Here is a 12,947-nt window from a genome sequence, read left to right as displayed (position 1 = left end):
AAGAGGGACACTTCTGAAAGAGCACTAACGGAAGAGGTGTATTTGTTTGGGTGTTGAGTTCAAACAACAACCAATCTCAAGAACTGCAGACTACACCTTTAATAAGTAAGCTCAATACCTCTGCAGCACCATCACACTGTACGTGGTTCTGAATCCATTCCAGTCTGTCAGAGTTCTCCTTTTCTCTCACACCCTCGTTCACCTGATTAACAAAATAATTCAGCACTGAAACATTCAGATCTTTTTCACACAGAACGCAGTAAAAAAACAGATTAATTTGAGTAACGAGTGAGGGCACAAATGAGATAATCGGTGAAGAAATGAACCTGTTGACAGAGTTCCTCCGCTCTCTCCAGAGCCTCTTTCAGAGGGCCGCGGTCAGCGTGACCCTCTGGAGTGCACTCCAGGATCTAAACACACACACACATAAAAAGCAGAGAAGTTAATTACACCCACAAATGAGAGACGAAAAGGCAAAACACTGTTGTTTTTTCTAATTACACACGGTAAGGTCAGTGTTTGAACCCCTAATGAGGAGTTCAAACACAGCCACGCTCATGAACATGATGTCGTACGTTTTTGATGTGCAGTGGGTAGCGTGTGATCCTCTGCATGGGTTTCAGCAGGAAGCTGGACAGCGGCATGCCTTTACACCTGTAGTCTGTGGCAATTTTCTGATGGGAAGAAAAGACAGTAAGTACACTAAGAGCCTTGTTTCCACCTTCATGGATGTAACTGCAAAGTAGCTTGTTTCTTAAATACTTTGCCCTTCAACACATCTCTACGATTCCTCTGTCACTCCTACACTTCTTCCTTTCTTTGCTTACTCCTCCCTCACTTTCCTTTTCTTCCTACCTTGAGGAAATCTTTGAAGTTCGGCTCGCTGTCGATGCGAGTCTGGAGCATTGTTGCTCCGTTGATCTGACAGGAACAGAACCGGATGTAGGGTTGCATGTGCGACAGCTCCGCAGACAGGATATCTCCAATCATCTGCACTGGCATGTTCTCCCCGCCCATCTTCTTACGCACACGGAGCGCCCTGCAAACACATACATGTACACATATAAACACAAGCGGCTCTGTATCGCTGTACAGACACAATCTACATAAACACTACATTAACACAGCTTCATCAGACAGACTGTCTCTTCTAGATCTCATGACTATGTGAAACTTACTTGAGAAGTTTAGAGTTGCAGGCCAGCAGTTCTTTCCAGTTGACGAAGATCATGGTCATCTCTGCATCACTCAGCCGGCCCGACTCTGACATAGGCTTATGGAAAACCTACACAGAGACACACACACACACACACACACACACACACACAAAGCCAGGAGTAAAGACGTTGGACAGAAAGAAAATGACAGATTTACACACGCTGTGAGGTATGTGACCAGGAGATGGTGCAGACACCCTGACACATCTCGTTCTCATGAAACACTAGATGGATTGATTGTAACTTTCTCAGTTTACAGGGTGTTAAAAGGTATCAGACACTTAAATTTAAGGCTTTTTAAGAGCTTTGCAAGATCATCTTTAACCAAATTTAAGACAAATCATCTTTTTCTTATTCATGTATTAAGGATAAGTATAAAGGTAAGTAGTATATGTGATCCCTTGCCGAGTTTATGTAAGTTTTATGTAGAAACATGGTCATTATAGAGAGTCAGGTAAATCTACTCTTTCCCAACAGGTAGGTGCAAGTATAAGGTTAAAAAAAGCATTAAGTTCAGGGGGTTTAAAGATTTGTAACGACAGAAATGTTGACTTTCACACAGAAGAGCTTGACTGACTCATCAAAATATAAATCATAAGATGGATAAGATAAATTTTTTGTGGCAATAATGACCTCATAAACTCAAATTTAAGACTATTTAATAACTTTTAAGGCCTAATATGTATAAAAATGAATTTAAGACATTTTACCACTTTTTAAGGACCTGCAGACACCCTGGTTTTTATGCAAGTTATTGAGCAGGACATGTGTCCATTACCTCCAGCACTATCTGCAAGTCTTCTGTGTATCTCTCCTCTGTCTGGATCAGCTCATGGATGTAACCCTGTCTCTTCTTCTCCTGGGAGCTCATCGAGTCCAGACTGTTCAGGTCTGCACACCCTGCAGGAGAGGAGGAACACACAAGAGAGGGTTGTATGACTGAAAACAAACAGTGCCACCTGCTGGACGTTCAGACCCAAAAAAAGCAAAAAACAGAAAAGCCCATAATCCTGCTTTAGACTCTCTCTACTTGCCTCTCTCAAGTCTATTTGCACATGACCGAAGCTTTCAGAAAATAGGAGAGGGACGACAAAGAGGAAGAGGGATGGAAAAGGAAATGGGAAAGACTATAGTTTATATCAGCACACACACACACACTTACCTGATACACGGAGCCCATTAGCCCACTGTGAGGGTCCCTCACTAGCTGACTGATGCTCGCTCACTGACCTTTCTCTTTCTTCTCCCTCATCGTCCGCCTCATCCCAAAGGTTTAGAAAGTGAAAGCTGTTCTGTAGAGTCATTTCTCTGACTCTGATTATGTGTCTTTAAGTATTTTAGTTAGTTGTCTTCTGTTGCATTTGCCTGACTGTACTCTCCTGTTGGTCTCTTTCTCCTTCTGTGCGGTTATCTTCTCGTTGCTGGTATCAGACTAAAACCAAATCTGTTTGTACCAAAACAGGAAGAGGTATTCTTTCTTTCTTTCTCACCCCGTGACGCATGTTCAGAGTGGAAAAAGCTTAGTTTTTTTCTTCTTGTTCTAAGCTACTTTTGCCACTGAGGTAAGCCAGAAAATTTTGGAATATTTTCTACCATAATGTCCACATCAGAAGCCTAATATTATAATCCCAAAAAGAAAGTCACATGGATGTTTGACACTGCATCCTGCTGACTACGGGACACAAAAACAGCGGAAAAGGGTTGTTCACATGCTGTGTATCTACCCATCTTAATCATATGTACTGTGTTGACACTATAAACACTGCATCCAACACATTCACACACACACACCCCGCAGAAGGGAAGACTGATATTCAATTTAACAATAAAACACTTTACTATCATTTCAAACCAACCTTTATTTTATAGGTTTTATTTCAGAATCAGAAAATATATTAGACACATCTTCAAAAATAGTTACACCATCTCTTGTACCACAAATGTCCTGTATATGCCATCAGATCGGTTGTGCTAACAGCTGTTATAAGCTCTAGGTGCAGCGCCTCACCATCAGTGTGGTCCACCCAGTTTCACTGCAGCATTTCACAACTTTGTAAACTGTGTCGAGTAAACTCTGAATGGAAAAAAAGACAGCTAGCGGTTTAGCAGCAGTTTATTTTCTTTGCATTTGCCATCATCATTACAGATGGTGGTGCACTTTGACATCTGAACTGCAGCATCTTTAACGCAATTCCCTGTGTGCATCAGACCGGGCTCAGGGGTCACAGTCACTCATGAAAAGCTTGCATAGTTTTTTTTTTTTTTCACTTTTTGCCCTGAAGGAAATGTAACCTGACCATAATGACCACTATTTTATTTTGGTGAACGCTACAAGCGGATGTGCACTCACTTTCCGCACAGACAGAAATATTCAAAGCAGCAGCAAAACAGCATTCAGTTAATATAAGGTGCAGTAGCAGTTCGTGATACATCTCTGAAAGGCGAAGTTTACATCTGTTGATGGCTTTGAAACAGTTTGGCATATGGTGAAGAGACGCTTCATCTCACTTCAAAATTACTTATGTTCCTTCTGTCGGTGATGACAGCTGACCCAGTTATGGCTTTTAAATGCAGAGGGCAAACTGTACGCTTCTGCTCGTACCATTCTCTGCCCAAATTGAGCTCAACAGAAGGTTTTCAGAGGCACAAAATCAAAAGCGCACTGCAAGATGGTCACAGCTGCAAGCAAAACTGCAATGTTACATTGTTTTATAGCATACTCTCCACTCAAGATTGTTGTTGAACATATCTGAAGAGTGCTGCAGGTTGGACCTTTTTTTGCTGGCCGACGTGGAAATTAGCATCAACCAGGTCCCCTGTCAAAAAGCTTTAGGGATTTTTCTATTGGATTTTGGATTATTGCAGAAAATAAGCTCTGTGGCAAATAAAAGTTTATGATACTTACATGTTTTGTTCAGCAAGATCATTTTAACACCACTTTCATAGTTACTGAAGCCCAAACACAATCACCAGAAGTAAAAAGCTAATGTAAGGCTGTAAATGAACTACACTACGGTCGCATGATGTAACATCCCTACCACAGCAAAGCCATAAAGCCGTGTTCGGCAATAATGACTTCTGTAGTCTCATTCAGCCACTTATTAGCAACCCCCTTTTTTAAGACACATAAAAGCTTCAAAATTCAAGAGTGGGGTATTTACTGACGTGATTAATGTCGTAGAACAAGACATGAAAGTCTCTAACCAAAACCCTAATTTCAGGCATCTAACCCATTCAAAGAACTCACTGACTTCAAAACGAGGGAACCAGAGGGGCAGAAATCACTTTTGGGAGTCATAACTGCAGCACTCTGTTGCTTTATTCCTCTCTGAGCGTATTTCTCTGATTAATTTACCAAGTCAAATTGCGACTTCATGCCTTGTTTCAAGCATTTAAAAGGCAACTGCAGGAGCGCTGTGGCGGAATCTGAACCATTCATTATTTCCCAAAGCACCGAAGGCTTGAGGATTAGTGCGATATTCATTGTTAGTATAAAGTGACAGTAAAGCTGGCACATCGTGTCTGAGTGTAGACACATCTCTGAGGAGAGACAGAGACAAATAGTGGGCTCTGTGTGAGCTGAACTCTCAAATTTGGAGAGCAAGAATGGAAAAAGCTGTATGTGAGGGAAAGGAAAAAAGAAAGATAAGGGACAGGAAAAGAGATGAAGAGAGAGAGGGTGACAGAGTACGAACAAAGGGGGGAAATAAGTGTCTTGTGAAAAGAAACAAAAGGAAAGAGGAGAGACAAGCCACAGAGAGACCCACTATCCCTCTGCTTCAGCATTTTATCATCGTCAGTTCACAAATCAAAACAAGGAGCGAGGAAAACACGAAAGACACCAACTCTTTAACAACTCACTGAATCAGCATTGAGAGTCATAAGCCTGGGACCAGACCTTTGAGTTCGTCTACTCCAACGAGTTGAATGATTCGTCTGGCATCATGACATCAAACAGCAGTTTCTCGGTTAAAGGACTACTTCAACCCCCAGATGACCTTTTGTGTATCAATTAATCACCTCATGTTACATCGAATTCATGAAGAAAACTTGTGTTTTTCTCGCATGCCCTCAGTGAACTAAGAATCCAAATGCTGAGAAAATGCTTGATGAATTAAAGTAAAAGGGGTCCGAACTTAACAACAGCAAAACTATTGGTTGGGGAAAATCAAATCACTCTCACCAATGGAGTGTAACAGGTTGACAATCCTGTCTAATATCAGGCAATAAGAAAGTCATTTCAGGTCCTGATTCATTCACAAGTAACATGGGAATTTTCTCTCTGTTTTGCACACACACACACACACACACACACACACACACACACACACACACACACAAACAGTGGGAGGAGTTAGTAGACAGGGAGTCCAGACACTCCGCCCCTTCAGAGCAGTGTGTAATAGTGGGTCTCTCTGAAGTCAGGAGGAGGAAGGAGGAAGAGGAGGTGGAGGAGGAGGAAGAGGACTTTCTACCACCCTAGAAGGAAAAAGAGACAGAAGCCGAGGAACAGAGGGAGGAGAGGAGAGACAGATTGGGGAGGGAGGGAGGAAATGGGGAAAAACAGGGGAAAAGGTGAAACAGTCAGTGAGAGGACAGGATGAAGAGATGGGTGGATGAAGAAATATCAGTGATGGTAAATGGAGGTTTCATAGATGAACAAAGGATAAGTATTAGTCACAGTGGCTTGAAGCAGAAGGAGAGCATCTCATTTTAAACATGCATTTACCTTCATGTATGGTCATGACATCATGCTTAAGGGATTTACTTACACTGCTGGCTGGGGTCACAATCGGCTGTGGTCATCTTAACGTAGTTGGTGGGGAAGAGACCAGTGACCCCGTTGACCTCTCCTTTCCACCAATCAGGGTCGTTCTTGTCCAAAACGTTGATCAGCTGACCTTTGGAGAAGCTCATCTCGTCCCCGTTGGCGGCTGTGTAGTCGTATATCGCTATCACTTGACAGACTGAGAGAGAAGAAGAGTTTATGGCACCATTATTTTAGTTACACAGTGCAATTTTGTACTCTTCATCTCTGGCTTTCACCTGACTTGGGGGAGTGTGTGTATGTTACCTGGTTGGGGAGCTGGCGTGGACTTGCCACTGTTGGATCCTAATATTTTGACGTTAGAGGCAGGAAACCAGCCCTTCTGACGCTTTTTACCACGGGCCTGGAGTCAGACAACACAAACAAACATGGTGTATGAGGTTTAAAGTCAGACTACAGGGATGCTGCTGGTGAACAATTATCTCCAAATCTTTGAACATGAAACTTCAGTGCAAGCCAAAAAGGTTGGGAACCACTGATCTAGCATAAAATGTCAAAAACTCCTGAGACCTTCTGTGGTTATCTACTGTATAATAAGGACCCTCAGAAAACCACTGTGAAGAGCAGGTGATAACTGACCTGCAGTTCTCCGAGCCACCAGCCAGAGGCGTTCTTGCCAAGGATGAGGATGAGCTGACCATTTTCCAGATTCAGCTGTTCAGGGCCAGTAGAGGGGTGGGGCCTAATCACCTGGGCGATCTCTGCGAACATGAGACACAAATGCAACTTTGCAAAATGCAACACCAGCTATTGTGTTTTTATGTGAGTCAGATATCAGATTAAAAAATAAGACAGTGAGCTTACCTGGCTTCTTCTTTCCAGCGATACTTGATGTCTGAAAAAATAGAATTACATCATCATTACAACAAAAATACGAGGATACAGGTCTCCCTCGTTTATTGGTGTGAGTTGAGTGTCCTTACATCTGCCTCTTTAGGTTTGACGTAGTTGCTGGGGAAGACGCCCGTGCTGTTGCCTATAGAGCCGTGCCACCACTCTCCTTCTCTCTTGCTCACCAAAATCACGTCTCCCTCTTGAAAGGTCAGATCACCAGGCTCAGGAGACTCATAGGTGTACAGCGCTGTATACTCTGGAAGGAAAAGAACATATGAACTTAGATGAACAGCAGTTTAGCTAAGGCTTCAGCCCATACAAGGCCATTTTGAAGGGGATTCAGATTTCATTGCAAACCTTAGACACAACACATAGTTTAAGATAATACTAAGAGTAAATGTCATCTCTGTTACCTGAGCAACATCATAAAATGTTAAAATATGAGTGATGTTTTACTGTACCTTCAAGCTGCAGGCTGTCGCTAGACTCCGAAGCATCAGAAGGAGAGCTCTTCATGCTGTTTACAAAGAAAGACTAGATTACCATACTTATTCATGCATCCAACCATCCTCCAACACTCTTCTAGATCACAGAAGTATCAAAGCATTTTCCCCCACTGCGTCCTCCAGCTCGTCCTGGAGGGTGCAGGGCATTCTAAAGCAAAATGGGGGTATCGATCTCTGCTGCATGGTCTGAGTCTGCCCTGGGGTCTATGAGGTGGAATACCAGGTGTCATACTATCCAAAACTGTAACTGACTCCTCTCAATACAAAAGAGCAGAAGTTCTTCTCTGGGCTCCTCAACCTGCATTCTTTAGGTTCATAGCCAAACCTCATGATCAGAGCTGAGTGTCGGAGCATGTACTTGACTGGACAGACAGGTAAGTCAGGTGCTTTACCTTGAGTCTCAGCTTCCTCTTCACCACAGCAGTCTGGTAAAAAGCCAGATGGAATCTTACTGTTTATATTTAATACTGCTGCTATTTTAAGTGTGTGCAACTGATTCTTCATGACAAATGGGCTAAGAAGTCATTTCACTTGTAAATACCTGACATACCTGAGTAGTTACCTCACCTTTAGACTTGGGTACACTCACTGACACTTACTGTAGACATTATCATGTGGCTGATGCATATTTTCACTGATTTACCCGAAGATAAAAATGCAACCTAACAGCCATAAAATATGTTGGTAAGTAAAGTGGACAAAGTTTGGTGGTAGTGATGCATCTTTATCACAACCATCACCAAGTGACACTTCTGAGGAAGGCGGAAGTTTCCGCCAAAACATGTCAAGAAGCCTAAAAAGGTATGTAACACCTTAATACATGTCTGAGATTAAAGAACAACTAAAGTGATTATCAGAAACTGAAGACAGAGGGGTGTTGGTGGCTTAGTGGCTACAGCAGGCGCCCCATGTACAAGGCTGTTGCTGCAGCGGCCCGGGTTCGACTCCAGCCTATGGCCCTTTGCTGCATTCACCCCCCCCCCCCCTCTCTCTCCCCTTCACACTTGGCTGTCCTGTCAATTAAAGGCTAAAATGCCCCAAAAAATATCTTGGAAAAAAAGAAAAGAAACTGAAGACATAATGAACCGTTTTGACTCTGATGAAGATGCAGTTGGCGTTGAAACGTTAGTCATTAATAAATTCATCACAAGTGATCTGAGTGCTCCAGTGCTTTTCTTGTGGATTCCTCCATGGGGTTATTTTGATCTATATTGTCCTGTTCTGAGAAGCATTGACCTCCAATGGCGGAAGGGCTGAAGCGCAAGAGATTACCGTTGAACTAAAGTTTGGGATCATTTCAAGTTGAAACAAAAAAACAGTATACATTGTGGCTTTTGTAAAACCGAACTAGCCCAACACAACAGCACGATTTCAGCTCTTCAGCATCTCAGCAGCAAGCACCCAGTCCATGGAGCAGACCCGACACAAGGTAGCGCTAACGTTAGCATTAATGTAAATAAATATGATTGCTAGTTGAGATGAAGGCCCCTGGTGGGGGGGCTTGTGCTGACTGAATTTGAGTTGCTACAGTATCTCACTGAAGGTCTGCCTCAAGAGCTGGCATCTGCTCTCCTCCTGGCAAAGTAGTCTCTGAGCAGGGAGAAGTGAGGCAACATGCTACAGACACACACACACACACACACACACACACACACACACACACACGCACGCCTCATTTTCTCTTTTGTATAGTCACTAACGCCCACATTTTCAAAATGTGAGACACTTTAAAGACTCTACCCACAAAACGACCTATTTTTTAATCAGTTACTCACCCTGTGTTACCTTCAATTCACAAAGAAAGCATTTTTCTCGCATGACCTTACGCTGAACATAGAATCCAAAAAAGGCTAACATTCTTTGCAAGCTAATTAAAACACTTCTGCCGGCAAGCAGCACGCCCTGAGAGTGCCTGAGCACATGTGAGCATATGATGTCCGCTTGAAGAGTTCACCACTTGGTGGTGCATGACCCTGTTTGTACTGACGTGTTTTAAATTGTCAAGTTTTAGTAAAAATGCATATGTTTGGAAAGTACTGTGCAAACGACTGGATAAAGAGACTTGGATGATACTGCATGAGTTGTGTGAGAGTTCGTAAACAGACGTTCTGATATAGTTTTGAACATGGTCCCTGATTATTTCAATTCATGAGGAATTTTCACCTTTTTGGATTCTTTATTCAGGAGACGTATGCTAACAAAATTTTCTTCACGTATCCAAGGTAACACACAATAAGTAATTAATATACAAATGGTCATTTTGTTGGTGAAGAATGTCTTTAATGTTTAGTCATCAACCTATGACTGCATCAGTGTGTGGTTCAGTCAAAAGTCAGTGGTGGTATTTGCCAGCTAAACCAATAATTTGCCATCATGGCTTGTGTGAATTTGACATAACTAGTGAGGTCTCTAGAAAGGGCTCCAAGAGGAATTTAAAATTTGAAAATGTTGTAAAGTTGCTGTTTTTTTTGTTTGTTTGTTTTAAAAAAGAGACAAAAATACTTTCCCCCCCGACTAGTTTAATTATGGAGACCAAGGATGTGATAGTAAAGACTCACTCTGAACTCTCTTCTTCTCCCAGCAGTGTCACGTATGTTTTGGGGAACCAGCCCCGTTCATTGTTCAGCTCTCCCAGCCACCAGTTTTCCTGCTGCTCCAACACCTGAATGACATCATCCTTGTTGAAGTTCAGATGGTTATCTGTCTTTGCCGTCCACGAGCACAGGGCCTGGGCTAACAGATTACCCACCACCTTCTGTCAGAGAGAAAGACAGTACAGAGTGTTTCCACATGTCCAGACAATAATCCTCCACTTGGCGCAGCAGTAAAAGGACTTGTTATATAGGTTGAAACCACTCACCTGTCCGTGTGTCTCAGAGGGTGCAGGGTGTGGAGAGTGCGTTGGCGTAAAGGCTGACTTTGTTCCTGATGCCTTGACAGCCTCGAGAGCATTGGAGAGCTGTGACTGAAGCGCCATTTTAGGAGCAACAGCAGCAGCAGCAGCAGCAGCAGCAGGAGTGTTATTAGCCGTGTCTGATGGAGCCAATCTCTCGACGTAGCTCTCTGGGATCCAGCCCATCTTCCCCTGTCTGCTGCCGTACAACCAACCCTCCTCCCGCTCTGTCGTCTCATCAACCTGGCAGGAGGAAACAGGAGAGTTTGAGAAAGACAAAGAGGAACAGAATTATATGCCTATATGGAGAAAGGTATTCTTCTCAGTGAGATCTTTCGTCAAGCCCTCATGAGACATCATATTCAGTCTCACCTCGATGATATCATCTGCTTCAAAGTCAAGCTCTTCATTGTTTCGGGCAGTGAACGGGTAGAGAGCTTTGAAGGATGTGAGTGCTGCTGACTTCCTGTGTTGTCTGGCCCTGGGTTGCCCACCTACAGGAGAACATCAGGGTCATGATCTGAGCTGAGTTTCAATAGTGTTTTTAATACAAACTGAAGACAGGAAGAGAGATGACGGAGAAGCAAAGGATATAAATACTAAAACATGTTTGTGTCTCACCCTTCCTCTCCTCCAGTCCTTTCAGAAGAGCCGTCAGTTTCTCCTGAATATCAACCTTCCCTCCTCCACCTGGCTGCTGCTGCTGCTGACGAGGTGCCTCCACCTTCCTCTTTCTCGCCTCCTCGGCTTTCCTCCTTTCCTCTTCCTCCTCTTTTCTCTTCCTCTCCTCCTCCACCCTCTTTTTTTCCTCCTCACGCTGCCTCCTCTCCTCGTCCTGCTGCTGCTGGACCCTCCTCCTTTCTTCATCCCTCCTTCTCCTCTCCTCCTCCTCTCTCTTCTTTCTCTCCTCCTCCTCTCGCTTTCTTCTCTCCTCCGCATCTCGGACAGCGGCCATGGCTGCCCTCTGTCTCCTCTTCTCCTCCTCCTCTTTCTCTCTTTGACGCTCCAACTCTCTCCGCTCCTCCTCTAACCTCTTCTTCTCCTCCTCCCTCCTGCGCCGGTCCTCCTCTTCTTTCCGTCTCTTCTCCTCTTTCCTTCTCTCTTCCTCCAGTTTCCTCCTTTCTTCCTCTAGCTGCCTCCTCTCCTCCTCCAGCTGCCTCCTCTCCTCCTCCTGCCTTCGTCTCTCTGCTTGCTTCTGCCGCTCCTCTTCCTCTCTTCTCTTCCTCTCCTCTGCCTCTCTTCTCTTCCGCTCTGCCTCCTCCTTTGCTCTGAGTTCTCGTTCAGCCTCCTCCTTGGCAGCCTGGATGAGGGCCAGTCTCTCCCTCTCCTCCTCCTCCCTTTGTTTGGCCTCTTTCTCCTCCTGAAGTCTCCTCAGACGCTCCTCTTCGTCCCTCTTCAGCTTCTCCTGCCATTGGCGTTCTTTTTCCATCTTAATACGCCTGTGAGTGAGACATAAACATTGTTTTAAAGTTTGTATGTCGAGGTGAAGGAATGGACATTTTAGAGTAGCTGGAGAAATCATATTTTTTGCTTTAACACATTTAATAATAAATCTGTGTGAAAGCAAAATACCTCTGAGCTTCCTCCTCCTCCCTCCGCCTTCTCTCCTCCTCCTGCCGTTTCCTTTCCGCTTCTCTCCTCTTCCTCTCCTCCTCCTCCTTTTTCTTTCGACTCAGCTCACGCCGCTTGTCCTCCTTGATGCTCTGTAGTTTTTCAAGAGCTGCCTGCTGTTTTCTCTGGCTCTCCCTCAGTTCCTGATGCACAAACACACAAAAAACACACCTTACTGGCAGAACGAAAGATATATGACTGAATCAAAGAATGAACTGACTAGACAGATATGATGGGGAAGGAATGAACACACATGGCATGCACATACACACGGAGCATGCAAAAAGGTGCCTAAACAAGTTGAAGAAGGGTGATGTGAAAATAAAAAGAGAGATATGTCAACAGAGCTAAAACATCAAAGGCACAAGATGTCGGAGTGATGGAGACATATGAGCCGAGCGATGAAAGATCAGGAAAAAAGGAGGAAAAAGACAACAAAGAGACCTAAAGCGAAAACCTTTAGTAGGTAGAAGAGGCTACGGAGGCAGGTCAGCAGACAGAAGACAGCCTGAAGCATAGTGTCCTCATCACCCACATACTGTAAAGTTAGGGACAAGGGATAAGAGATGGGTGAGAGGGGAAAGAGGGGAAATGGAGGAAAGTCATCCAGCAGAGGAAAAGAAGAAAGAGAAGTGCATAAGAGCTAAATCAAAGTTACAGATAACAAAGGGGTGAAGTCAGTATCAGAAGGTTAGAAAGAAGGTTACGATGGAAAGGAATGACTGGAGGAGGAGAAGGAGAGAAGAGGCATCAAGGGCCAAGCTGCTGTAGTTAGTACGAAATCAGTAGAGCTTGGAAACAGGCATTGCACACTCCAAAAATGTGGAACATTTTTTAAAAATATTTTTTCATCTGCTCTTTAAATACAAAAAAACCCTAAATCTATTACACACACAAGTGCTTAAATTAGGCAAACAAGACATAAAGATGTAATGAGTTGAGTTTGTAAGGGAAACAACAGGAAAATATTCCAGTTCTGTATTAGAGCATCACATTTCGTCAATTTAACAAACACACTTCTGTTCATATAATGTACTACCATGGCACTGGGTAGAAGT

At 43.7% G+C, this 12,947-nt stretch overlaps 1 protein-coding gene across 2 annotated transcripts in view; it reads right to left on the bottom strand.

Annotated features, from left to right (window-relative positions):
• itsn2b (intersectin 2b) overlaps positions 1 to 12,947 on the bottom strand; it is a 40,907-nt gene that overhangs the window by 4,831 nt on the left and 23,129 nt on the right. Inside the window, exons 17-34 of one of the 2 annotated variants that reach the window (XM_078175995.1) lie at positions 12,347 to 12,427; positions 11,851 to 12,032; positions 10,900 to 11,717; positions 10,651 to 10,772; positions 10,246 to 10,521; positions 9,944 to 10,140; positions 7,341 to 7,396; positions 6,969 to 7,135; positions 6,850 to 6,880; positions 6,625 to 6,746; positions 6,292 to 6,388; positions 5,990 to 6,184; positions 1,996 to 2,117; positions 1,179 to 1,285; positions 856 to 1,039; positions 576 to 674; positions 327 to 410; positions 119 to 202 (exon numbers count right to left, since the gene is read on the bottom strand). In XM_078175995.1, coding sequence (XP_078032121.1) covers positions 119 to 202; positions 327 to 410; positions 576 to 674; positions 856 to 1,039; positions 1,179 to 1,285; positions 1,996 to 2,117; positions 5,990 to 6,184; positions 6,292 to 6,388; positions 6,625 to 6,746; positions 6,850 to 6,880; positions 6,969 to 7,135; positions 7,341 to 7,396; positions 9,944 to 10,140; positions 10,246 to 10,521; positions 10,651 to 10,772; positions 10,900 to 11,717; positions 11,851 to 12,032; positions 12,347 to 12,427 — 3,024 coding nt within the window. The remainder of the gene's footprint in view (positions 1 to 118; positions 203 to 326; positions 411 to 575; positions 675 to 855; positions 1,040 to 1,178; positions 1,286 to 1,995; positions 2,118 to 5,989; positions 6,185 to 6,291; positions 6,389 to 6,624; positions 6,747 to 6,849; positions 6,881 to 6,968; positions 7,136 to 7,340; positions 7,397 to 9,943; positions 10,141 to 10,245; positions 10,522 to 10,650; positions 10,773 to 10,899; positions 11,718 to 11,850; positions 12,033 to 12,346; positions 12,428 to 12,947) is intronic. The other variant, XM_078176000.1, reaches the window with a different exon arrangement.

This window comes from Epinephelus lanceolatus, chromosome 2 (assembly GCF_041903045.1).
Source record: "Epinephelus lanceolatus isolate andai-2023 chromosome 2, ASM4190304v1, whole genome shotgun sequence".
Taxonomy (NCBI): Eukaryota; Metazoa; Chordata; class Actinopteri; order Perciformes; family Serranidae; genus Epinephelus; species Epinephelus lanceolatus.
Note: the sequence above shows the minus strand (reverse complement) of the source record. Positions and strands in the feature narration are given on the sequence as shown.